The sequence below is a fragment of the Misgurnus anguillicaudatus genome, chromosome 17, assembly GCF_027580225.2.
Source record: "Misgurnus anguillicaudatus chromosome 17, ASM2758022v2, whole genome shotgun sequence".
In the NCBI taxonomy this organism is placed as follows: Eukaryota; Metazoa; Chordata; class Actinopteri; order Cypriniformes; family Cobitidae; genus Misgurnus; species Misgurnus anguillicaudatus.
The window spans coordinates 10,387,159-10,413,296 of record NC_073353.2 but is presented as its reverse complement, the minus strand read 5'-3'; the positions used below and the strand labels follow the sequence as shown (position 1 = coordinate 10,413,296).

The following is a 26,138-nucleotide window of genomic DNA, read 5'->3' as shown; positions in this document are numbered from 1 at the left end:
GTTGAACTGCTTAACATTTAGAATTAAATTTTTGTACAAGCTGACCTTTCTATTTATTTTAAATGAGGTTTGCCATTTTTGCCACACTTTTACCATAAATTTTGACATTTTGGCAATTTTGACAAGTTTTGCAAAATCCTGTTAATATTTTCAAGCAATAAACATATAATAAATAAATGTATTAATTTATATTGTGAGGAACAGGGCTGGAAAAAAAACTTTGCCTCAGTTTAAGTTAGCTTTGGACTATATGCTGGTTTGTAGTTTTTTTTCCTAAAAAAAAAACTTAGGTAACAAGGGTTGAAGGTTGAAATTGACTAATGCAAGCAATGTGTCAACGCTACAGTTAGTGTAGAAATCGAATTTATTGAATAAGCTATCCTGCCATGCTGTAAAAAAGGGGTAAATGATCTAGTTCTTAGTTTAATCTTATCTCAGCAGTCTGTCAGGAGACTATACTGCCTGGAACAGTGATCACTTGTCATGAACTGTTCATGATTATGTTAAACATCTAGGCTTTGTCCTCCCGCACACATTTAAAAGCACACTCCACTTTTTTAAAAAAATATACTCATTTTCCAGCTCCCCTAGAGTTAAACATTTGATTTTTTTTACCGCTTTGGAGTCCCCTGCTATTGAAAGTTATAAGGGGACTATATTTGGCTGCTGCGTAATATCATTGCATGGAGTGTCCCTTTAATAACTTCATTAAAAGGTAACCTCTTCTCTGTCATTCAATCATTCTGCAGTTGTCTATAGGGCTTATTCGATCTACGTCATCAATGTTCGCGGCGGCCATATTGTTGACATAAAACTGTCAGTCTGTCAATTGACAAGCGAGGCAGCGTGGGTATTATGCATGGTATTATCGGTGTCTTTTTTTTTTGAAACCGCGCGATGGTGTGTGGTGTAATAGACGGATGTTCTAACAACAGCAAAAAGAACCCCGGAATTAGTTTTTATGCGATACCGACTGTCAGAAAACATGAAAGGAAGGAGACAGAGGAGTTGAACCAGCGAAGGAGAGACTCCCAACAGCAAAGTCTGTCCCAATCATTTTACCACAGGTAACGTTAGGGATATATGCTAGGGTTGCCACCTGTCCCGGTTTTACCGGGATTGTCCTTCTTTTTAATAACCTGTCCCGGGAAATTTATCAACTCTCCCGGGACACTGAATGTCCCGGTTTTCGAAACGCTATGTGAATATGAAATTTAGCGCGCGCACGGCAGAGAGGGAGACCTTGCGTCTGTGTGTGTTTGCCTCATTTAGCGCATGTAAGACAGAGAGCTTCCTGATTGGCCTGTTTCAGGACATCAACCAATCAATTGTCAGTGTGGGCGTGCTTTTATCTCTTCTCCCGAACCAAACTAATCAGTGTATCTAGAAACAGGAGCGCCATGACAGAGGGAGAGTGCCCCAAAAGCGAAAATATAAGACACATTTTACACCAGACTACACGAAAGTGTATCCCTGTCTTAAAAGAGTTAAAATCTTGTATGGTGTAGAGTTTGTAACAGTGACTTCAGCTTTTCCCATGGCGGGTTAAATGATTGTAAAATACATGTTGAGGTGAGTTCAACAAGTTTAATTTCATGTGCATATTTGCTAGTTGCTATTAAGACCTGTTTAAAGTTGCAATGGAATATAAATAACAGTTTACATAAATAGTATAAGCAGCTTTAATAAATTGTAAACCTGATTTACATATTTTAACATAATGTACAAATAATTGGGTAACACTTTACAATAAGATTCATTAGTTAACACATGAACTAATAATAAACTGCACTTATAGCATAAAGCAATTTTTTTTATCTTTGTTAATGTTAATAATACATTTATTTAAATCTTGTTAACATTAGTTAATGCACTGTGAACTAACATGAATAAACCATGAACAGTATTTTTATTTACTAATGTTATCAAAGATTAACAAATACAGTAACAAATGTACTACTCACGGTTAGTTCATGTTAGTTAATAAATTAACTAATGTTAACAAATAAGAATTGAAAAAAGAGAATTGTAAAGTTTTGCCAATAATTGCATAAGCCTATAGAAATATTATGCTATTGGGGGGGGGGGGGGGGCTTGTGAGCAAACCAATTGGCCGGGTCATCTATATGTCCAGGTTTTTTATCAGACGTGGCTGGCAACCCTAATATATGCTCACAGCAAAGTCTGTCCCCATAATTTGATCACATATGGTTAGCTGTAAGCAGTGGCTGAAACTGCTCTTTCAAATAAGCTGCCATAAATATTAAATTAGTATTAATAACTATATGAACATAATAATAGGTCTGGCATTGATAGGGAATTAAGGGCCGTTCACATAGTTTTGAAAATCGTTTTATATTAAAGGAACACGCCCACATTTTGGGAATTTAGCTTATTCACCGTATCCCCCAGAGTTAGATAAGTCCATACATACCTCTCTCATCTCCGTGCGTGCTGTAACTCTGTCTGACGCAGCCCCCGCTAGCTTAGCTTAGCACAAAGACTGGAAGTGGGTGGCTTTAGCTAGCATACTGCTCCCAATAAGTGACAAAATAACGCGATCATTTTCCTATTTATGTGTTGTGATTTGTATAGTCAAACCGTGTACAAATAACAAGGTGATATGAGACACAGCGATCTTTTAACAGTATACATACTGAGAACTATATTCTCTGAAGACGAAGCACTGCCGCGTGGGCGGAGTGATCTGCTCGCAGCACACGAGAAGCCCCTGGTGAGGAGCAGAGAGTTCGGTCAGAATTGTGCGGGTCGCTCCGCCCGTGCGGCGGTGCTTCGTCTTCAGAGAATATAGTTCTCAGTATGTATACTGTTAAAAGATCGCTGTGTCTCATATCACCTTGTTATTTGTACACGGTTTGACTATACAAATCACAACACATAAATAGGAAAATGATCGCGTTATTTTGTCACTTATTGGGAGCAGTATGCTAGCTAAAGCCACCCACTTCCAGTCTTTGTGCTAAGCTAAGCTAGCGGGGGCTGCGTCAGACCGAGTTACAGCACGCACGGAGATGAGAGAGGTATGTATGGACTTATCTAACTCTGGGGGATACGGTGAATAAGCTAAATTCCCAAAATGTGGGCGTGTTCCTTTAAACAGAATAGCGGAGCTCACACCAAAACTATAACGATACAGATACAATGAACGACATCATTGGGATCACTTTCTGAGCGATTTTTCCCACCTGATGAAGGATAAACCATTGATAGCATTAAAATCTATTTGAACTTCAAGTGCACGGCCACTTAAAATGACAGTGAAGCTCATTGCTGAGGTCTATAACATTAGATTACCTCCAGTTGCTGTGAAAATTGACTACGTAATGCTTTTTAATCTATTACATTAACTAACTGTTATGCCAAAAGGTAAGAGATTACACAAACTATTAGATTCACTGTTTAGCGTTACGCGAAACGCAGCGTGTTGAGGACTGCAAAAGTTTTTATTACAAGCAATATTAAAGGCAAGTGATTTGCGCGAGTGCCGTGAGCGAATTAGCATAAACGTATTGTTTGGTGATGTGGACGATGATATAGTTATCGTTATAGTTATAATGTGAACGGCCCTTCAGTGCTTGTATGATAAATGCGGATACTGTATGAACGATATAGTTATAAATATCCGGATAAGTTACGGATGGCAATAAGGATGGATCTTTACTTAAGGCTATTTTGTCTATTTGATATTGTTCCACAATAATCAAGCTCATCTTCTCTTAATACAGACGAGATTAAGCCATTAGGCTACTGCTCCCCTCGACTCAAATCTACGTGCGGCTAGGGGCAGGACAGACGTTATGTCAACAAGATGCCCGCGGCTAGCGACTTCCGGTGTTTGCGAATAAGCCCTATACTAATACAATTTGCACTAGATGGTAGTCAAATTTGCCATCATTAAACATATTTTAAAGATATTAGTTTTACTACAGTAATCATTATTAAACTATTTGTAGTAAATCCATAGTAACATTAAAATGATCTTTGTCTTACTATAGTAACTATACTCTAACCATGTTATTTCTGTTAAACCTATGGCAATTAGGGGTGGGCGGTATGAACAAAATTCTATTTCACGGAATGAGTCATTTTATTTCACGGTAGCGGTACATTTCACGGTGTACATGTTTTTTAGTTTATATTGTTTTTGGAATCTACAAATGTGCAGACATTTGCCATTCACTATAGCTTTTTACTTAATGCTCACCACAGTTTTAAAACATGGGAGAGTTAAAGCTAGTGTTAAAGTAAAAATGCCAAAAAAGATAACAATAACAACAGATTAAGTCTTGATGGACAGAATCTTGTTTTAATTGAGTTATTAATTTAATAGACTATTGAAGCTATAGTATGCATTCATTGTATTTTGTATTTATGCATGCAGTACATTAAAAATAGGCAATATTTAAAATCAACAGGTATGAATATATGCACAAACCTACAGACAGGATAAATACCTGTATATGAGAGACGGGGCTCTAGATGGATATTATAAATGACATCTGCTATGATGTGATGACCATAAAGTCTCTTTTAAGGTATTGACGCTCTTAACCGCTGTTGCGTCTCTTTCTCATCTTTCTGATCAAAGATGTTTGTACTATGAGCAAACGGCGCGTCAAACTACATCGCTCCAGCATCACACGTGTCACCAATATAAACAACATGATATAAACGCGAGTTTTGTCTTAGCTTGCTTAAAGATCAGAAAACTTTACAACTATTAGTATTGTGTGTGAGAAGAGCTTTCTTAAAGGTGACATAGAATGATTGAACGGAGTATTTATCCTTGTTCTGTGATGTGACATGTAGACAATTTTTTTTTTTGTTTGGGTCTATAATGCCTTAGAAGCTTCCTAAAAACCTCTCTCAAAAAGCCCTATTAGAAGGGGGAATTTAAACAAGTGGTTTTGCACCTATTTGGCTCCCCCTACTGGCTTAACTTGCAATCTCATTACTGATTGGCTGACTTTGCTGCCACTCAAAAAATGTAGCCAATTACTTTAAAGTGGAAGGGCAGTTACATGCCTATGTCATAAGCATCAGTTTTTCAGATTAGGCTGTTTTCTGGCTGACATTTCTAAAAGAGGAATTTCTATGAGACTGAGATGTTTAGCATGTTTAGCACTTTTTGTATGTTTGTGAATGAGGGTAGACTACCATTATTCAACAAAGACAAGGTAAAAATGGTTTTTCATTCTCTGTCCCCTTTAATTTGGCGACATAGCCCCTTTTGCGCGTCTCAAGAGACCTAACGTGAGGGACTGACTGCTGCTGCATGAGCACAGAGAGAAAGAAAGAGCGAGCGAGAGAGACCCACGGGTGGATTATTCATTTATCTGCCAAAACATGGTTACTACAGTTTTACTATGGTTACACCAGGGGTAAGAGTTTTCAAATGGTTAAGATATAAATTAAAACTACATGAAGACTTAAAAATCAATGGACAGCAAATAAGTGTTTATCTCTTTATATCTAAAAATAAAGCAAATTTACTTTTCTCTAAACTGGATTATGGTTCCATTTCTAAAAGTCTTGTTCTTTAGCTTTCTAAGCTATACCAATGAAACTGATCCATCAAAACATTAAACTGCTCGAACTGCTGCTGTGCATACATAACTCATTTTTAGTTGTCTATTACATGCATTATAATACTATCAGAAAAATGTTGCGCTGCAAACTGAAGACACTTTGAAGGGCAGCAGGAGATCACCGATATCATATCCCTGCAGCTAAAGGACAAGATCAGAGTAATCCTCTGGCGCCATAACAAATGTCTCTTTCTTCACTCAAAAAGAACTGAATACACTGAAACTGATATTAACTTCAAATGTAAAGCAATCTGATTTTATGTTTAAAAGAATAAAAAAATTTAAGTAAATACATTATGTGCTAGCTGTCTAGGGGTGGTACTCTTTAAAAAGGTACAACTTTGCACCTAAATAGTGCATATAGTACCCTTAAAGGTACTTATTAGTACTAAATGTATACATATCTCTACCTGTTGGTACATATTAGGGCCTTATTAAAGGTTACTGCTCCAGTGACAGCTTGGGACCATTTTTTCTGACAGTGTATCGTGTGTACATCAGGCTTTAAAGCAGAGGTTCTGAGCTATGAATTCATTATTTTATATAATTATAAATGAATGAATTAAAACAGTGCACGCACCTTGAAGTACTTGAGAAGGATATCAGTAAAGTTCGAACCCTTAGTGAACCAGCCATCTGGAACAACCTCCATCTGCAGCCAGTCGATCACACGTCTGCGCAGCTCATTACGATCAGCAACGTAACACACAACTTCATTGACAAAAAACAACACATACATCATTTCTCACATTTTAGATGTTTCAGATCAGTGTCAGAATCACATATCAGTTATTTCATAAGGTGATGTTAAGTTTGGCTAATAAATGTTAAAGTTTCTGGAAAAAATGCAAAGCTATCTGTCATCTGTATTAACTAATATTTGTATTGTACAGTCTCAGAAAAAATGCACAAGAAGATAGAAAAGTTGTAACTTGTATCTCAAAGGTACATATCTGTATCTAAATGGTACATATTAGGACAGTGGTCTCAAACTCCCGGCCCGCAGGCCTTTTGCATCCCGCTCTCCCCCTCTTTGTGCCCCGCCTCACCTTTCAACAGTATAACATAATCTGACCCACAGAAAGATTTTTGTTCACTTTGTTTTATATTCGTTTGATTTTTGATTTAAACATTTAAGGGTTCGTTCACGTCGCGTCTAACAACGCATTAAAACGAGTCAAAGCATTACTTTCCAAAGTGCTCGGGAGCGGAAGTTGCGCTCCGTGCCGTGGGTCGCGTCACCCGTTGCTATGCAGCCATGAACAGCGCGTGCTCCGTGATGTCGAGGATAACGGAATGCGTGATCGGATTTTAATTCCAACAAACCTCGCGTCAATCATATCATTGTCACCATACGTTCAGTTAATCTGGTCGGGACTTTGTAGTGTTTGTCCAGAGAAGATTTGTTGGATATCAGCTGTTACTTAGAGAAGATCGAGCTGCGGTGGGGTTAGTTCACCTCAAGTCACAGCATCTAATGGAAACACCGCATATGGAGGAAGGCAGAGCGGTAGATGTAATGCAACACATTTTAAACTACAGATAAGAAAAGAGCCATCACAGTGCCCAGGTTAAGAAAAGAGAAAAGATGAGGAGAAATGTAAAGAAGATAAAAGTATGTATACTGCTATATATAATGAAGTATAATATGTTATTATGTAGCTTACTATTCAATTACACATAGAGCAGTATTATTTTTTTTTATTTATTTATTGATATATAACATAGACTACCCATTCAAAAGTTATGGGATCACTTTCACTTATTAATATTTTCCCACATATAATAGAAAATTCAATAAAACTGAAATAACAAAGGACATAATGAAGTCAATACTATGACTGAAAACAATCCAAAATAAATCAAAGCAGAAACACTTACTGGTGGTAATTTTTATAATAGTTTATAAATGTATACAGGAATTAAATTTGTTAGTTTAGTGCAAGGTTTTAATAGGTCTTAGTTAAGATAAGGTTAAGAAAAGATTTATTAGGCTACTTTTATAAAATAATGTATATTAAAAAGATAAAACCATTGCTTATACATTTTCAAGTATTATTATACATTAAATAATAGAAATTAAACATGACATTTACATAAATATTGTACTTTTTTGAACGTTAAAATAGCTCTGCGGCTCCCCGATGAAATGTCTGTCTTAGAAATGGCCCCAAGCCAGTTTGAGTTTGAGACCCCTGTATTAGGACCTTCTTAAAAAGTACTGTCTTAGTGACAACTTTTGTACCTTTTTTCTTTAAACCCTGCCTGTAAAAACCCAGCTAAATTATTTTTATGATTTACTTTGATTTACGTTTTCTACATAAAATCATCCTACACAACGTAAACATTCTGTGAAAATATAACATTGATATCTTTAATATAGACTAGAGTAAGATCATGTCAAAGATTAACATTAAAGGTGACATAGAATGATTGAATGGAGTATTTATCCTTGTTCTGTGATGTGACATGTAGACAATTTTTTTTTTTTTGTTTGGGTCTGTAATGCCTTAGAAGCTTCCTAAAAACCTCTCTCAGATAGCTCTATTAGGGTGGGGGATTTTAAACAAGTGGTTTTGCACCTATCTGGCTCCCCCTACTGGCTTAACTTGCAATCTCATTGCTGATTGGCTGACTTTGCTGCCACTCAAAAAATGTAGTCAATTATTTTAAAGTGGAGGGGCAGTTAGATGCCTGTGATGTCATAAGCATCAGTTTTTCAGATTGGGCTGTTTTCTGGCTGACATTTCTAAAAGAGGAATTTCTATGAGACTGAGATGTTTGGCATATTTAGCACTTTTTGTATGTTTGTGAATGTGGGTAGACTACCATTATTCAACAAAGACAAGGTAAAAATTGTTTTTCATTCTCTGTCTCCTTTAAAGTGAAATCAATGGGTGAAATCAAACTTTGATGTTCCAAATATCATCAGATTATGAGATGTCACAGACAGGGTCACAAAGTTATAAGTGTTTGTGCCACCAATTTCTTAAGAAGTGTGTCCTGATGGCCTTTCAGATGCTATGCAATTGAAAACAATTTTAAATAGAATAGATGGAGGATATAATATAATTGTTTCTATGATTTCTATACTCCAAACTATTTAAAGGGGCCATGGCATGAAAATCTGACTTTTTCCATTTTTAAGTGCTATGATTGGGTCCCCAGTGCTTCTATCAACATAGAAAATGTGAAAAAGAGCAACCCAGTAACTTAGTTTTGGTAAACCATTCTCTACAAGCACATAAGAAAATAGGTCTTTGAAATTTGTCTCTCCTTATGATGTCATAAGGAGCTCTTATTATAATATTATACCACAGGTCTGTTGAATGCTGCATTCTGATTGGCTGAGAAATGTTCTATGGGTGTTGATTATTTTTCTGTAAACCGCACACCTAACTTTTCAAATGTCTTAAAAATAGGCACCAGAGCAATGTTTGTGGTAACCGTGGTATAAGCGGAATAATTGACTCCGGTCCTTTGAATTATTTGAAAATAATGCACACCTGCGGTGTAACGGCACTCCGCTTCGCGTCGTGCCGCATTACCACCTTGGTGTGCATTATTTTCTTATAATTCAATGGCCCGTCGTCAATTATTCCTTACATACCGCCCCTTAATCTGCACTATCCAACCACAGCACTGCCACTTAGTGCAAAGCAAAAGAGAGAAAATAATTCACAGCACAATTGAGTTTCAATTGCAACAAACCACCATCATTGTGTGGTCAGTGTTTGCACTTTATCAGCTCATTTGCATTTTAAAAGACGGCACATTTTTGCAAACACCTACAGAGTGGCAATTTTAACATGTTATAATAAATTATCTATGGGGTTTTTAGCTAAAACTTCACATATGTGCTCTGGGGACACCAAAGATTTATTTGACATCTTAAAGTCTTGTGCCATGGCCCCTTTAAATTCTGTGTAAAGTCCGATATTAAATATGTTATCAGTTTGTAGTAAGAAAAATGTAATGTAAAATTTGAATGATTAACAAAAAACGGCAAAAGAATTCATAATTTATCAAAAACAGGCAGGACTCTCCACTCTCAAATAGTGCTGCCGCGAATAGTCGACGTAGTCGACGTAATCGACAATGAAAATTTGTCGACGGCAATTTTTTTAGTCGAGGAGTCGCATATTTATTTTTTTCCGTTTCAAACGGCCCACTGTAATTCTGTCTCATGTCTCAAATGGCTCAATGTCATTCACCTCCACACCAGTCTGTGCGCTGTGCGCGCCCTGCTGGTTAATCTGCTACGCTATCATCTTTCTTCCCTCTCCCCCTGCCTTCACTGCTTTAATTTTGAAAAATTGGCGGTGGCAGGTGAGTCTATGGAATTATGAGTCGGAAAGCTTCCGAAGTATGAAAGTATTTTAAGCCAAGTTGTGATAAAAGAGTGGTCTGTTACACCGTGCCAAACGTCGCTGGCTTATCACGGGAGCACAACGACAATGCACGAGCATCTCAAACGAAAACACTCGGGAGTTATTGACGATACACCCACAGAGAATAGGACAACGTAAGTAACTGTTGTATGATTATTAATGAAACGGCGAGCTAGTCAGTACTGTTTTATTAACTCTTTTGAGAAGTACAATGACTCTGTCTTTGGATGTTAAAGGCTATCAGTGTTTGCTCGTGATTCCGCCACGGAATCAACACTGGACGCAACAAATAGATTTTTCATGATTCCCATTTACATTTTTATTTTACTATTTTAAACGGCTCAATTCACTGTTGCGAGTGTTCAGCGCGTCTCTCTCTCTCTCTCTCTCTCTCTCTCTCTCTCTCTCTCTCTCTCTATCACTCATGTTGCTTGCAGCGCCTCGACCGCGCGCGCCTCTCTCTTACGTGACAGTGAAAAGGTGGCAGTGTTTTTAATGTACTTTCTTTTTTTGCGTAAACGTCAACATTCACAGATGTCTCTGACAAAGACGACTGATCGAGTTAACATGACTTGAAGAAAGATTAGCAGTAGTGTGAGTCTGTGTGCGAGCTTTCTCCCTCCCTATGATGCTGTATGCCGTGTTCTGTAGTCTATGTAACAACAACAGTGTATTCTCTTATATTTCTGAATTTGCACCGATTTGTCTGCGCTATATCACTCGCATTTAAAATCAAGAAATGGCTCAAAACACAACAACAATTATGAGAAGAGCAACAGCAGTAAAGCTACAATGTAAATATATGGTGATTTTTGCATATCTAAATCAGGATTTTAGCAGCAGTTAAAGGAACAGCTGGTTGGATAAAAAACGAGGTGATGGGTCATGTTTAGTCACTATTTTATAGGCTACAACAGAACAGATAATATGTAAAATAGCATTCAGTTGTGTTAAAATGCAATATAAGATCAAAGAGTAGAAGTGAAACATTTCATATTTCTGTTAAGCATCTACTTTGCACTGGAAGTTTTTATTATTATTTTTATTGTTTACATTGTAATTTTTTATTTGGTAACATTTAAGTTATTCATATTGTTTATGACACCGGTGGGTTCAAAATAAAATGGACACAATGAAATAACAAACACTTGAGTTTTTTTTAATTAGTCGTTTAGAATAGTCGACTATTCGAAAAATTAGTCGAAAGATTAGTCGTTAGAAAATTAGTCGTTAGTGGCAGCACTACTCTCAAACACTGGGGCTGCGTCCGAAATCACATACTGTGACAGTAGGTACTGAATTAGATGAAGAATCTACACATCGACCGTTAAAACAGTACGTTTTACATATTATGAATATGAATAGTATGAATGAATTCGGACGTACTACATTTGCCATGTTGAAACATCACGTGACATACGTCGTCATAACAACAAGTTAGTCGTTAAAGGCGGGGTGCATGATTTTTGAAAAACGCTTTGGAAAAGAGTCGACTACCAAAACACACTTTTAGCCTATCGGCGAGTAAGGTGCATGTCTATTAAACGACATCATTGCCTGGGTTGTGTATGTGTGGGGTGGGTCTATCAAAAAAAGCTCCAGATTCTATTGGGGTAGGGGCGTGTTTGTTTAGGTGATTTCAAATGTCAACATTGGCTTTCAGAGATCGTGCACCCCACCTTTAACTGGAATGATGTTAAACTAGTGCAATTTAACCACAAGGGACAGCTGTTTATATATGTATTTGCATTTGAATAGAGCTGCGTTATCGCTTTTGGACAATTTTGAGTACTTGGTTCATATGAATCAAGAGAAACCATTACCGTCTACATCCGCAAGAGTCCGCTCTATGCTTCTCCTGTATTTATGTAATTCAATGGATTCAGTGATGCGGCATGACTTCCGGACCTTTTTTAACTTGATTTGGCTTATTGTGTTAATTTAGCCTATTCAGCCTCACAGGTATGTTCTGTATGCTATTGTGTGTCATGTAAATAACTGTTTATATTACTTTAAAATACTATATAGCAGGGCTATTTAAATCTTAGGCTGGAGGGCCGGAGCACTGCATAGTTTAGCTCCAACCCTAATCAAACTTAACCACCTGTGATTGTCTAGTTATATTGATTAGCTTGCTCAGGTGTGTTTGATCAGGGTTGGAGCTATGCAGTGCTCCGGCCCTCCAGGGTAAGATTTGAATAGCCCTGCTATATAGTATGGAACTAGGTGGTTTCGGACGCAGCCTGGGGGTGTGTCTGCAGTTGCTGCTAAAACCACGTCCAATCGCGAGAAAGCTGCCATCTCTCTCAATTTTCAAATAATGCTACGTGTTTTCTATATCAAGAAAGTGACAAGATGAAAACCACTATTTTTTGTTACAAACTTTCACATAGCATCTTTAGGTTATAAAAACATAAAAAATTCAAATCCATAACTTGATTTTCAAAGATTTATTATAAAAAGGAATTCTTATTTCCACAAAATGCAATAAATCCATGACAGTTTTTTATTTCAAAATGCTATAAATCTATTAAATCAATGTATAAATGTGCATTCATCTTTACCATTTTATATTTATTTAGTTGACTAGTGGTATACAATGACAAAAAAATAAACATTAATGGCATTAACCAAAACACTTACTTTGTTATATTAAGAACACTGTCATTGCTGCGGTTATACTTGACGTCGTCTCTTTACATTTTCACAGCGATCAGCTGTAAAATGTTTTGGTCCCGCTCGATTTTCGTTGACTTTGAGTAAAATAATGTAAAGTTTTCATAAGATCCTCTGGGGTCAATGTTTTAGCATGAGAAGCTTGATACTGTCTGGAGAACCAGCAACCGAGTGCCTCTCGCGGAAATTATTAGAGGTTGATGGCTTACGTTTCTTTCCCGTCACAGAAAACCATCACAGGTTTATCAATGCTATTAAAGTATTATTTTGTTTTGTTTGTTGATCACGCAGTAGGAAAACTAGGACTCAGTGTACTCAGCGCGCCGCCATTGTTTGTTTACATTGCGTGACTGGTGGGCTGTAATATCAGGAATGGATTTATTGCGTAAAAAAGGAGGAGTGGCGTTTGTCGCATTTTGGGAAAAAAGGGAGAAAAGATGACAGAATATCACGGCGGGTATTGGATTTTGCGTAAAATTAATTATTTACTTTTAACTACTGACCTGATATAATACTGTTTTGGGCAGTACCTCATTTTTTTCAAAAATGGCGTTTATCGCGTTTTGGAACCAAACTCTTCATATACATATATATATGAATACATATATATATATATATATATATATATATATATATATATATATATATATATATATATATATATATATATATATATATATATATATATATATATATATATATATATATATATGAATACATATATATGTATAGCGCAGACAATTCGGTATGTATATATATATATATATATACATATATATATGAATACATATATATATATATATATATATATATATATATATATATATATATATATATATATATATATATATATATATATATATATATATATATATATATATATATATATATATATATGTATACATACACACGATACCTCATAAAAAAGTATATTGGTTATTAACTTAAAGCTAATGAGTACAACAGGTAGATAAAGCATGGCTTTGTGCCCTCTGCCATAATGAGACTCACCTGGACTGGCGGCAGCCTTCTCCTGTTTCTTCTCTGTAAGAAGCAAAGATAAGAACGTAAGTGCAGAGTTGTTTTTGGTTATCAGTTGAGCGCCTCTTCTCATAAAACACAGATATGAAGTTATCATCTCGTATTAAACCACGTCATAATAGCATAAGCAGAGGTGAGAAGTTGAACAGTCTGATATCTGCCTGGGACCTTGATTTGACCATATTTTACAAGTTCACAATCCAGATCTCTGCTGAGATGGTAATAAGTTTATCAGGTCAATGTTACAGAAGTTGTTCCACTGATGAGCACATTTCCAGCAAGCAATTTTGCGTTTAAAACGCAAACTGTCCACCTGCATTTTATTATCCACACACCTTTGCAGTGTCCATCATGGGCCACCTGGATCTTGAGTCCAGTGAGGCAGGCATCACGGTGTAGCTCGCAATGGTTGCGGTAAGTCTTTCCATTACTGCCACATACAGAGCGCTTATGGGGCTTACATTGCTGTAGAAGAGAGTGTAAGGAATACATGCTGTTAAAAATTGCAACATTGTCTTGCAAAGTACAGCAACATTTACATTGGCAGATACTTTTATGTTATGCCACCTATAGCGCATTGCATTTTATCAGTCATTGTATAGTCTAGGAATCGAACCAATGACCCTGGATTTGCTAATGCTATGCTCTACCAGTTAAGGTACAGGGACACATATGTAACAATCTGTAATCTGTACTACATTATGTAATTTAAACAAAACATAAGGAAGTAAGGGTTTTTAAAGCATTAAACTGAGAGGGCACTGCTGGTTTAAAGATCCAGTGTTGACATAATTACTACTGAAACAGGAAGTTAAATCCCGTTTAAAATACCAATGACTGTTTAGTTTACCTCAAAGCCTGCAATCTGATGAGAAGCTAAAGTGCAGAATGATATCATGGAAATCGTGTTTTTTTGAGCACATTATGTTAACATATTCATACTTTTGTTTTAATTTAGCTGTTTCTTGTTGCCCTTTTGTTTAGATGCTATTAGGTGTGTTTGACTTCATGCGGCCCTTAAAGGGAAATTCCGCCTTGAAATGATCCTAGGGTTAATAACAAACGTGTACCGAGTTCGACCGTTCACTGGAGTTTGTTTTCATGCTAGTCTAACGTGACCAGTGTTATTGTTAAACGCAAATTAGCATGTTATGGTAGCCTTCGGGGCATCAGTGCATTAAAAACGAAATCGCTATGTCTATACTACTAATAATGCTCAAAATAACCCCACACCCACACTGCAGCACAATGAGGGTCTCCACATGCAAACAGAAGCATTGAGAACTCTGCAAGTGTACAGGCAGTCCACCAAAAAGAAACATTCACCGCTCACGTCCGGACCACACATCCACGCGGGCGCCATCTTGGGAAAACTGAACTCTCGCGTGAAAGCACAACACCTGTTCAGGGCAACAACGTTTCACGCGAGAGTTTAGTTTTCCCAAGATGGCGCCCGCATGGATATGTGATCCAGACGTGAACGGTAAATGTTTCTTTTTAATAAACTGCCTGTACACTTGCAAAGTTCTCAATGCTTCGGTTTACATATAGAGACCCTCATTGTGCTACAGTGTAAGTGTGGGGTTATTTTGAGCATTATTAGTAGTATAGACATAGCGATTTCGTTTTTAATGCACTGATGCCCCGAAGGCTACCATAACATGCTAATTTGCGTTTAACAATAACACTGGTCACGTTAGACTAGCATGAAAACAAACTCCAGTGAACGGTCGAACTCGGTACACGTTTGTTATTAACCCTAGGATCATTTCAAGGCGGAATTTCCCTTTAATAACTAACAGGTGGATGGTGCCAAAGTACCAAAAGAGCGATTTGAAATCAGACATCTCCATATGATTTCACAAATCGCTCTTGCTGTATTTTGATGTCATCAGCCTTTCGGTTTTGCGCCACCGCATGAAATCGAACACACCTCTAGACGGTTTCATCGGACGCACGTGATACACGTCTGGATCCGAACCTTACTTCCGGTTTCGTTTTTTTAATGGTCTAACTAGTTGCTAAACTGATCTCTTGAACAAATGTCTCGTCAAAAATAACAAATGTTTTGGTTTCCTAGGTAATCTATGTGTTGTTGTTTTGCTTGTTATATAAATAAACTACGTTTAAAGTACTTTGTTGTTATTTATTATTAGCGGAGGTTACCGGAAGTTACTACGGACCGTGACAGCCGCTTGTTTATGTTGTTACTGCTAAAACCGTCTATAGACATCATTATGGTGCTATATGGGCAATTTCATGCAAATGTCAACCTTATCATGAAAAGTAAACTTTTTATCCAATGTTTTTAACCATACTTAGATAGCAATATTTGGGGGTTTAAATACCCATGCAAAGTCTTGGTTCCAGTTTTTCCATATTTTTTTAAAATTATTTTTCTGTAGTTAAATAAGTTTTAGATTTGTCATGTCCATAATGGAAAAATGTCACATCCATAACGTTTTATTTTTCCCTGTGCATACATAATGTGCATACAATTTTTTTTTATATTAAATGTTCTTTGAAAAGACGTTCTTTTTCCATTTATTGCTTATTATTGCTTCTGGTTTGTGCATTTTAATTCGCAAAATTTCTACAATTTTTGTTGTCTCCCAAAAACCTTTTTCTGTACATTTGATTGATCGCTGGTCAATAATTTATTTGAAACAGTGATATTAAACTATATTTAAATAAAAGGCTCACCTCAATACACAGACAGCTGGGCTCTCCCTTCTCATTCACTGCACATTCTCTTCCAGCACCACAGAAAACATTAGCACACACCTTTGATTTGCTCTGTGTCTCCTGTTGACAAACACACAAAAATGCATAGAAATAATCAACAATACAAATAAACAACTGGACCACTGCAAATATATACTGAGCTTAACAGATCAAAGTATGTTTGTGCACTTATAAATGCTCACTACAGTACCAGAAGGCATTACATATTTCCCAAAACCACTACAAGTGAATAGAAAATACCATTTTCAAATTTGGGACATCAGAACCTTTAAAATAGTTTGAATTAATTTCTAATTAGTCAATTACGTACAAAGCAAACTTAGTAAATGCATCATCTTATATCGAAAACCCCTACAAATAATTGAACTGAAAACTGCTTGTACAAGATGGTAGCTATACATTTCCATTTTTAAATCGATCATGAAACTAGGTCTGAATCTATATAAAAAACAACACACTTGCGGGTGCACACACACATAAACACACACAGTGTCTTGGGACTGAAGATTGATAACTCTTTCTATATTCGGTCAAACTCTCTCCACTCCAGAGAGTTTCTGTCACCGGTTACCCTGACAACTAGAGCCGCTCCTTGAAAACTGCTGCAATTTGGAACAGCAACCTTTCATCCTATAACAAATGTGTGGCCCTTGAGGGTACAAATTCATAGGAATGTGACTAATAGTCTAAAAAATGACACAATAACACAATAAAGGTTACAGACAAAATTGCACTTGGAATGTTTTGTGTATTAATTTTGTGTACTGTTAAACAGACCTTAGGAGTTATGGTTATTTGTTTAATCCTAGAACATATGAAGAGCTCAGATACAAACCCCTCTGTGTACATCTGACATGTTTAATATTGTTTTTGTAAATGAGCAGACTCTTTTAATTCTCCAACAAACCAGTATTTCTGAATGACTTGAGGTCGGGATTAACATGATTTTAAGTGAAAGTATTTAATGAACATATATAATATGTGCCGAGAGCATCCAGTTTCAGCTATTATCTCATTTTCGACAAAGATGACATTTAGAGGCTTTTGCATCTTGAGTCCCACATGTATTGTGCTTAAAGTTATCACATATAGTTTAAATGTTAATTTTTTTTTATAATTTTATTACAATAATAATACAATTACAGTATTTGTTGGCCAAAACAATAGTTTGATATTTTATAAGTTAGCTTATATTTAAACAGTTTCATATCTGTTATCATATCAGTGGAGCCTATAATAGGCTGTTTAAACAACTTTAAAAACTTTAATTGCTGGCAAGCCTGGCATTCATTTTTAAGTCATCTCAAAGTGTTTTGATTGTTAAAAAAGTAGAATCAGAAGAATGAAAGTTTGTTACTCTTTTCTACCACCAGATGGTGCAATGTTATCAGGTTTGATTTACTTTCCTACATTATAGTACAGTGGGCATTTACACAAGCGGGGTGTTGTACAGTATATTCCAAAAACAGCAAACGGAGCAGATCTTAGGATTCTCAATCAATAACGGTGCAAACTATGTCTATACATTACCCACTATAAACTTTCTTTTTGTTCTCTTAACTCTCCAGCTATCCATACTTTCAAATGTTTCCATGTCTATCATCACATATATTTGATGTATGTGTAAGTTAAATATGCCTCACATCTTACTTAAAATGTAAGTAACCTTCTCTTTGTTTCATTTTTCGTTTGCCCCCCTCCCCACCCTCCTTTTTTGTGTTCCTCTTAACATTCCCCTGCAATTGGACCCCAGACTACACACCAAAGTAACAGTCATGTGAATAGAGAGCCGGCCAATCACATGCTGCCAAGTTTTCCCTGGAAAGTAACGATTTAAGAGTTTTCTGAAATTCCCCTCCTGCTCTCCATAACCTTCCTTTCATCTATACACTACACTATACTACACTACACTGTGTGTTTGTGTGTGTGTGTGTGTGTGTGTGTGTACCTGGTAATTATCACGTTGTGGGGACCAATTGTCCCCACAAAGATAGGAATACCAGTGTTTTTGTGACCTTGTAGGGACATTTTGATGTCCCCATGAGGAAACAAGCTTATAAATCAAACAAAATGATGTTTCTTGAAAGTGTCAAGTAGCAGAACGTTTTGTGTGATGGTTGGGGTTAGGGAATGGGGTAGGTTAGGGGAATACAATATACAGTTTGTACAGTATAAAATGCATTACGTCTATGGAATGTCCTCACAAAACATGGAAACCAGAATGTGTGTGTGTGTGTGTGTGTGTGTGTGTGTGTCAAAAAGAGTGTCGTCACATCTGAAATCTTGCCCGTTCTTTCCTTTCCCATGAATGTGATTGTTGGTTACACCCGTTTCACTTGCACACATGCACAGAAACACAGACTGCTATATCGCAAATAGCGAAGACAACTTTGCAGGGCTATTCCCAGTCCTGGAGGGCTGGTGTCCCAAAGAGTTTAGCTCCAACCCCAAACCAACAAACCTAACGAAGCTAATCGAAGTCCACAAAATTATTTGAAAATTACAGGCAGATGTGTTTGATTAGGGTTGGAACTAAACTCTGTGGGACACCGACCCTCCAGGACCGAAATTGAAAAGCCCTGACATATTGAAACAACAAAAACGTCATATCAAATCTTCATATCTCAATATGCAAATAAAAATTTTATTTCAATACTTCAAAAAAGTTAAATATAGTCAAAGTTTTAGGATAATGGAGGCTATTGAATTATGTAAGGAATAATTGACGACGGGCCATTGAATTATAAGAAAATAATGCACACCAAGGTGGTAATGCGGCACGACGTGAAGCGGAGTGCCGTTACACCGCAGGTGTGCATTATTTTCAAATAGTTCAAGGGACCGGAGTCAATTATTCCGCTTATACCACGGTTACCACAAACATTGCTCTGGTGCCTATTTTTAAGACATTTGAAAAATTAGGTGTGCGGTTTACAGAAAAATAATCAACACCCATAAAACATTTCTCAGCCAATCAGAATGCAGCATTCAACAGACCCGTGGTATAAATAAAAAAGAATGCACACCCAAGGTGGTAATAATGCAGCACGACGTGAAGCATTAGCATTATCATAGTGCATAACATACACCACATATCGTATCCCTTCCCAGTTCATGCATAAGCCAGCTTTCCAGGGAGAGATTTCCTATCCTAAAGGGCCGCTTTCTGGTTGACAGAAATACAGATGTATCACAGATACACTCCCTATGTCTGTAAACACAAGATAAACACTAAACAAGGCCTATTATCAGTCAATAGAAGTCTGTTTCAACAGATCAACAGTTTCTTTTCATGATCACCTCTGTCATCAGAGGACTTGCTGACACAGTTCAGCCACATTAAAAGTTTATGGGATATTTTTTGTTGTGGAGCAGAGGTGCATTCAATGAAAAAGGACAAAACTAAGCCTCATGCATAAATAATTTTCTGCTACGGAGTGGCTGACATTTAAACAAATTAATGTTGTAGCACACTTCAGCTAAATCAAATCAAAACGCAGATATGTTTCCATAACAACCAGGCATGAGACCAGGCTGTGTACTAAAGATTAAAAGGGAAATGGAGTTAAGGATATAAGCCTTGGGGTGAACTATGACCTTTAAAACTGCATAGCATTATGCTACAAGGCCTTTTGGTTTAAAAAAATACATAATTATTAGGGGTGGAACAATACATGTATTCGTTTCGAACCGAATCGGTACGGGGGTCACGGTTCGGTGCATGAATTTAAACGGAGAATACACGGTATGAAAATAAAAAAAACTTGCGTGCAAAATAATTAATGTAATGCGGAACTACTGTTAGATCCGCGGGTTCTTTATGGACAGCTAATCTGTTGCCACGCGTTAGCTCTGAAGCTCTGATTGGCGCCAATGCAGCCGAGCTCCGCCTATGTATGCGCTCTATCAGAGACCGTCTACATTCTCTGGCACTCTGCATTTTTTTGTCACGTCGACGCCGGTCCAGTCAGTGAATGAGCAGCCGACAGCGCGAGTATGGCAAGTGGTGTTCCACAAGAGTTAGACGTTCCGCCAGCCTCTTTAAGATCGCAAGTTTGGCAAAGCTTCAGTTTTCCAGTCAGTTACAATAGTACAGGCGAGAGATTGGTGGAAAAGACGAGGACCTTGCATCGGCGTTGTTCAGCAGTTGTTAGGTATGTGAGTGGAAATACATCTAATCAGGGCTCTCAAGTCTCACGCATTCACCTTGACAAACACGCATTTCAGTCAGTTCAAACGCCACACTTTGTATTTCTCACGCTGAGAAGTAGGAGATAAATTGTCCTGCTATATACAACAGGCATACGCAGGGCAGTTCTGTCGAGTTCAGCTGCTTTCAGTTTTTTAAGCGTGCTCAACTTTACGCAGCGCCATCAGCGTCAGAGTACCGCGAGAAATCTTGCGGAGGAGGCTGATTTCAAATCGCTCTCGCGTTACTCTGACGTCATCCACTTGTCGTTTCTTGCAGCCCCTCGTGAAGTCGTACACACCTATTAATTGATCCTACAAGCCTATTTTTTGGTTCTTTAGTACATTAATATGAAATAAGGCCAAAATGTAATTTTAAAATGTATTTAGGTAACACTTGTAATACATTTGAACCCATATTTGTATGAAAGATGAGTACAAGATTACTTAAAGAGGTATACATTTTTGAAATACGAGATAGTATGTTAAATGCATTTCAGTTCATATTCATGACATCTGAAAATAACACTGATAAGGACACCTATGTTTTTAAGATTAGCTTAAGTACTAAAAAAATGCCTTCTTCATTTTTGTTTTGCTCTTCCCTCCATTGTACCGAAAGTGAATCGAACCGTGGCGCCTGAACCGAGGTACGAACCGAACCGGGACTTCTGTGTACCGTTCCACCCCTAATAATTATATATTTACCTTAAGATAAATTATCTTTATATTCAGACAGGCCACACACAGTCCATTCACCCAGTATTGGGGACCCAAATATTGGGTGCTTTTGGGCAAGCCCTAATCGCATTGGATGGACAACTTCCAGGAGTAACATATGGGACTAAAGGGCATACTGAGCTTTAAATGGTCAATATTATGCTCATTTTTACAAGACGTCTCGGGTGTGCCCAGAATGTGTATGTGAAGTTCAGCTCAAAATACCCCACAGGTCATTTGTTATAGCATGTCCAAAATGCCCCTATTTGGGCAGAAGCTTTGACTCAAAGTCCACTTGAAAGGGGGATATTCTTTTTAACTTCTGACTTTTTCCACTTCTTTTTTTTACTGAAACAGCAACATTACACTAAAGCTGAAAAAAACAACAACTATAAAAGGACCTATTTAAAGGCTCACTCCACTTTTTTGAAAATATGCTAATTTTCCAGCTCCCCCAGAGTTAAATATTAGATTTCTACAATTTTGGAATTCATTCAGCTGATCTCCGAGTCTGGCGGTACCACTTATAGCATAGCTTAGCATAATCCATTGAATCTGATTAGACCATTAGCATCGCACTCAAAGAGTTTCAATTTTTTTTTATTTAAAACTCGACTCTTCTGTAGTTACATCAAGATTAAAACTTGTGATTTTCTAGGCTGATATGGCAAGGAACTATACTCTCATTCTGGCGTAATAATCAAGGACTTGTAACATGGCTGTAGGAGGCGCAATGATTTTATACAGTGCCAGAAAATATAGTCCCCTTGGCATCTTTCAATAGCAGTGGACTATTTTGGTTGCTGCGTAATATCATTGTGCCTCCTGCAGCCATGTTATTCCAGCAAAGTCCTTGCTTATTACGGCAAAATTAGAGTATAGTTCCTAGCCATATCGGCCTAGAAAATCACAAGTTTTAATTTTCCGTCGGTCTTAGTACACAATGTAACTACAGAAGAGTCAAGTTTTAAACAGCAAAAATATCAAAACTCTTTGGTCATTTTTGTGCGCCATGCTAATGGTCTAATTAGATTCAATGGATTATGCTAAGCTATGGTATAAGTGGTACAGCCAGACCAGGAGATCAGATAAATGGATTCCAAAGCGGTAAAAATGAAATTTTTTTAGGGGAGCTGAAAAATGAGCATATTTAAAAAAAAATTTGTGGCCCTTTAACATCTCCCACCCGCAAATTACGCTAGTGGGGTTGGATAATAGTGTGAGTGCTGGCAGCCTAGGGACAGCTACATTCAAGCCAGTGGGATGACAACACCAGCCGTCATGGCCATAGTAACAGCCTGGCCCACCTTGAAAGTTCCCAAAGATCCAGAAAATATTTGGCTGGTCACTTGTCATTGTCAAAACGGGCCTGGGCGACAATGACAAGTGACCAGCCAAATATTTCGAATTTTCTGGATTTACAAATCCTTGGGAACTTTTGGGATGATGTAAGTACAAAACTGCATGAAACATTGCTCATGTTGTTTTTGGATATATTTTTACAATAATCGTACATACTGTGGCTTAGGGCTGTGACGGTGGCAGTATTTTACTACCGCGATGGTAATGGACCAATTCACAGCGGTAATGCGGTGGTTATAGAATGTGTGTGGGAGAGCACGTGTAAATGAGAAATTGTTATTTGTTTCTTAAAAAACATGCACGTTCATAGGCGCCGATTTCTTTTATCACCGGTGACCTCAAGCAATGCTTAGGTCAAGCTTGGAAAAAAGGGAAAGCAGTGCGTCATGTTTTCCGCATGGTTTTAGACGCAAGATGTGAAGTGCCCTGAGAACCACCAATCAGAAAGCGTTTTAATTAAATTTAAGCATATGTGCTTTGCCATTTCGGTGAGCATGCACGACATCGGCGCCTGAGTCCATGTTCATTGTAGCACTTCCATCCGTGAAACAACACACGGTTCAAGGAGGATCCTTATTGGGGTTATAATGTTTCCAGCTGCGCTAAAAACACGTTCTGATGGTGTACTGGTAGTGCAGATTGATACTTTTTCGCAACCTTGACCAAGAGAGAATATCTTGCCTCAAAATTCTAAGGCAACCAGGTAACTTACTTTTTTAAGTTGAACCGACAAATCTTTTTTTACAGTGCACTTCCTGGTTATTGCTAAAGGTCCATATCTAAATGTATAATCTTCTATAATAAAGTGTACCATCAACTTCTGTACCCCTATTTCTGAAAGTGTACTTAGTGAACTACTGTACAGGAATAAGGATGTCTTCTTTAGACATAATCTACAGTTTAAAAGTAATATTTTTACATTGCTCGAAAATGTATGTACTGTAAAGCTGCTTAGCAACAACGCATAATGTGAAAAGTGCTATACATAATATGGATCTGAATGTAATACTTGTCCCCGAACAGCTCTGAAAACACGGACACCCTCTCTCTCTCTCTCTCTCTTTCTCTCATACACACATACATGCAGAATCTGAGCAGCGTTGCTGTTGTTTATCCTGCTGGCTGTTCTGGCAGACCGAGGGATGGGTTGATCGCCGGGGAGAGGAACATAAGACAGAGAGAAAACATATCTTATGTACATGTGCAATGAATTTGGGGTTATGTCTGCTTCTGAAAACATGACCACAAAAAAGTATGGCCATTCTTTTAACTGTATCCCATTTGCTATTGCAAACTAATGTACTTCCATGGGTTAAATTGTATATTACATCATTAAAAGGACATCTTCCCACTATGATTGTTAATCTGTTGTTCTTGTTCATAATGCATTTTTTGCTTGGATTTTTTCACTACTCTACTGTTCCTGTCATTTTGGAGAATAATGCGGTGGAGAATGTGTCAAGTATGAACGCCTATCAGTGGTAATAATGTGTGAGCGCTGTCTGAGATGGTTTGTGCCAGAGTGAATTTGTAATACAATTGTTAGGTGCACAGCTTCGTGTAAGACAGATCACTAGTAAGCAACTGTCACTTTAATTTATTTAAGAGAAAAAATATCATACGAATGCAAACATGACACAGAAACACACAATTCTGTTCACAACTGTTATCACGAAACATGCACACATGGCAAATTAAAGTTAGCTAAAATTGCAAATGCAAAACTTTGCTGTTGAAAGTTTAATAAGGTTTCTGTTATTCTTGAATTGCCTCTATATGGCAATAAGTGTTTAAGCACATGTGCTAAGCACTGCACCATGGCTTCAACCCAAATGCTCTTTTAACTATTTTATTCTATGCTTTCTATTTATGATGGCAAAGACATGACCCTTTTCAAATGCACCTACAGTAGAAAGTCTCTTGTCCAGGGTCCTTGAATGTGTAGAACTAAAGAACATGAGGATAAAGGTGCTAGACAGATAAATGGAGGAAACAGTGGAAAAGACATTGTCAAGAGACAAAAGAGCACAGGAAAAATGTTCAGCTGAAGTGAAGAATGTGAAAAATGCTCCACCAATTACATGACAACACATGAGCTGCTACACAATTCAGCTCTAAGAATGTTTTGCATTTTCAGATTTATTCTTTTCAAAACCTTTCCACGTGTTCTTTTCAAAGTGCAAACATAAAAAGACAATACTCATTTTTACAGCACTCATTCAAGTAAAGTGCATTATCCAAATTCCACAAAGCAGAGAAGTAATTGTAACTGTGGAAACAGGAGCTGTTGTAATCTAAAAAATGGCACATATTTAGCAAAAAACACTTTTACAAGGTTGTTTGGACATAAATGTGTGTTGGTAGTGTGTGAACACAACAACCCTTCAATAAACAAAATGCATCCTCTACTACTTTTTAATCTCCATTAAACCAAAGCAGTCTCATTAGACATGCTGTTTTGATTCTCTTGTTAATGTGACATCACAAAAACAAAGCCCCGCCCACAGCTACTGACTGAATAGTTTAAGCTTTTCTAAAGATGTTGGGTCCTATCTTGCACCCAGAGCAATTGACTTTGTCAGTGACGCATGTATCATTCGTATTTTGCACCGGCGCACAGCGGGTTTTTCCCTCCACAGACGCACGTCGGCAAACTAGGGAATGAACTTGCGCTCACTGGGCGGTTCAGCGCAAAAAAGGAGGCGTGTTCCGGCGCAAACCATCCCTGATGCTATTTTGCAGTTTCAAAAAACAATTGCGCCACTGACCAGAAAAAATTTGTCTACGCGTTACGCTGTGTTTATTATGCTATTTTTAGGGCGCATGCTTGACCATAATGTATAGCGTGCACAACGCGCACACACTTTGCTTATCTAATTTACACAGATGCAACAGTTATTTTTGCAAATCATAAATTGTTACAATAAAAAATATTAACACATGAGATAAGGGAAATCATTGTGGTGAGCATTGTGGTGATAGTTTTTATTTATTGTGTGGCTGCGTTAAAAAAATTATTATGCAAATAACGATTAAAATATTTTCATAAGTTTGTTGTGTGGCTGTATTTTATGTAAATAATAATTAAAATGTTTTCATAAGAAACCTTAATGTATGTGAACTTGATTTGTAAGTGTACTTTGGACTGCTTGCGTTTCTTGGCTTTCAGCGGTGAGGGTGGACGCAGGGATGTCCCCTGCTGGCGTCAGGTCCTGTGAAGAGGCAGATCCACCTCCCGTTACATGGTGTGCCCGATTTCTGGCAAGCTTGGGATTCCCCCGTCTCCTGACAACATTGTATACAAAGCAACTTCTCTGTCTTTGACTGCTCTTACAAGAACGTCAGTCTCCTCGGCTGTAAACCGCTCCTGGCGTGTGCCTGGTAAATCCGTCATAATAATAGCAAC

At 37.4% G+C, this 26,138-nt stretch overlaps 1 protein-coding gene across 1 annotated transcript in view; it reads right to left on the bottom strand.

Moving 5' to 3' along the window:
* fstl1b (follistatin-like 1b) overlaps positions 1-26,138 on the bottom strand; it is a 57,055-nt gene that overhangs the window by 5,148 nt on the left and 25,769 nt on the right. Inside the window, exons 3-6 of the mRNA XM_073854825.1 lie at positions 16,421-16,522; positions 14,053-14,182; positions 13,688-13,720; positions 6,190-6,320 (exon numbers count right to left, since the gene is read on the bottom strand). Coding sequence (XP_073710926.1) covers positions 6,190-6,320; positions 13,688-13,720; positions 14,053-14,182; positions 16,421-16,522 — 396 coding nt within the window. The remainder of the gene's footprint in view (positions 1-6,189; positions 6,321-13,687; positions 13,721-14,052; positions 14,183-16,420; positions 16,523-26,138) is intronic.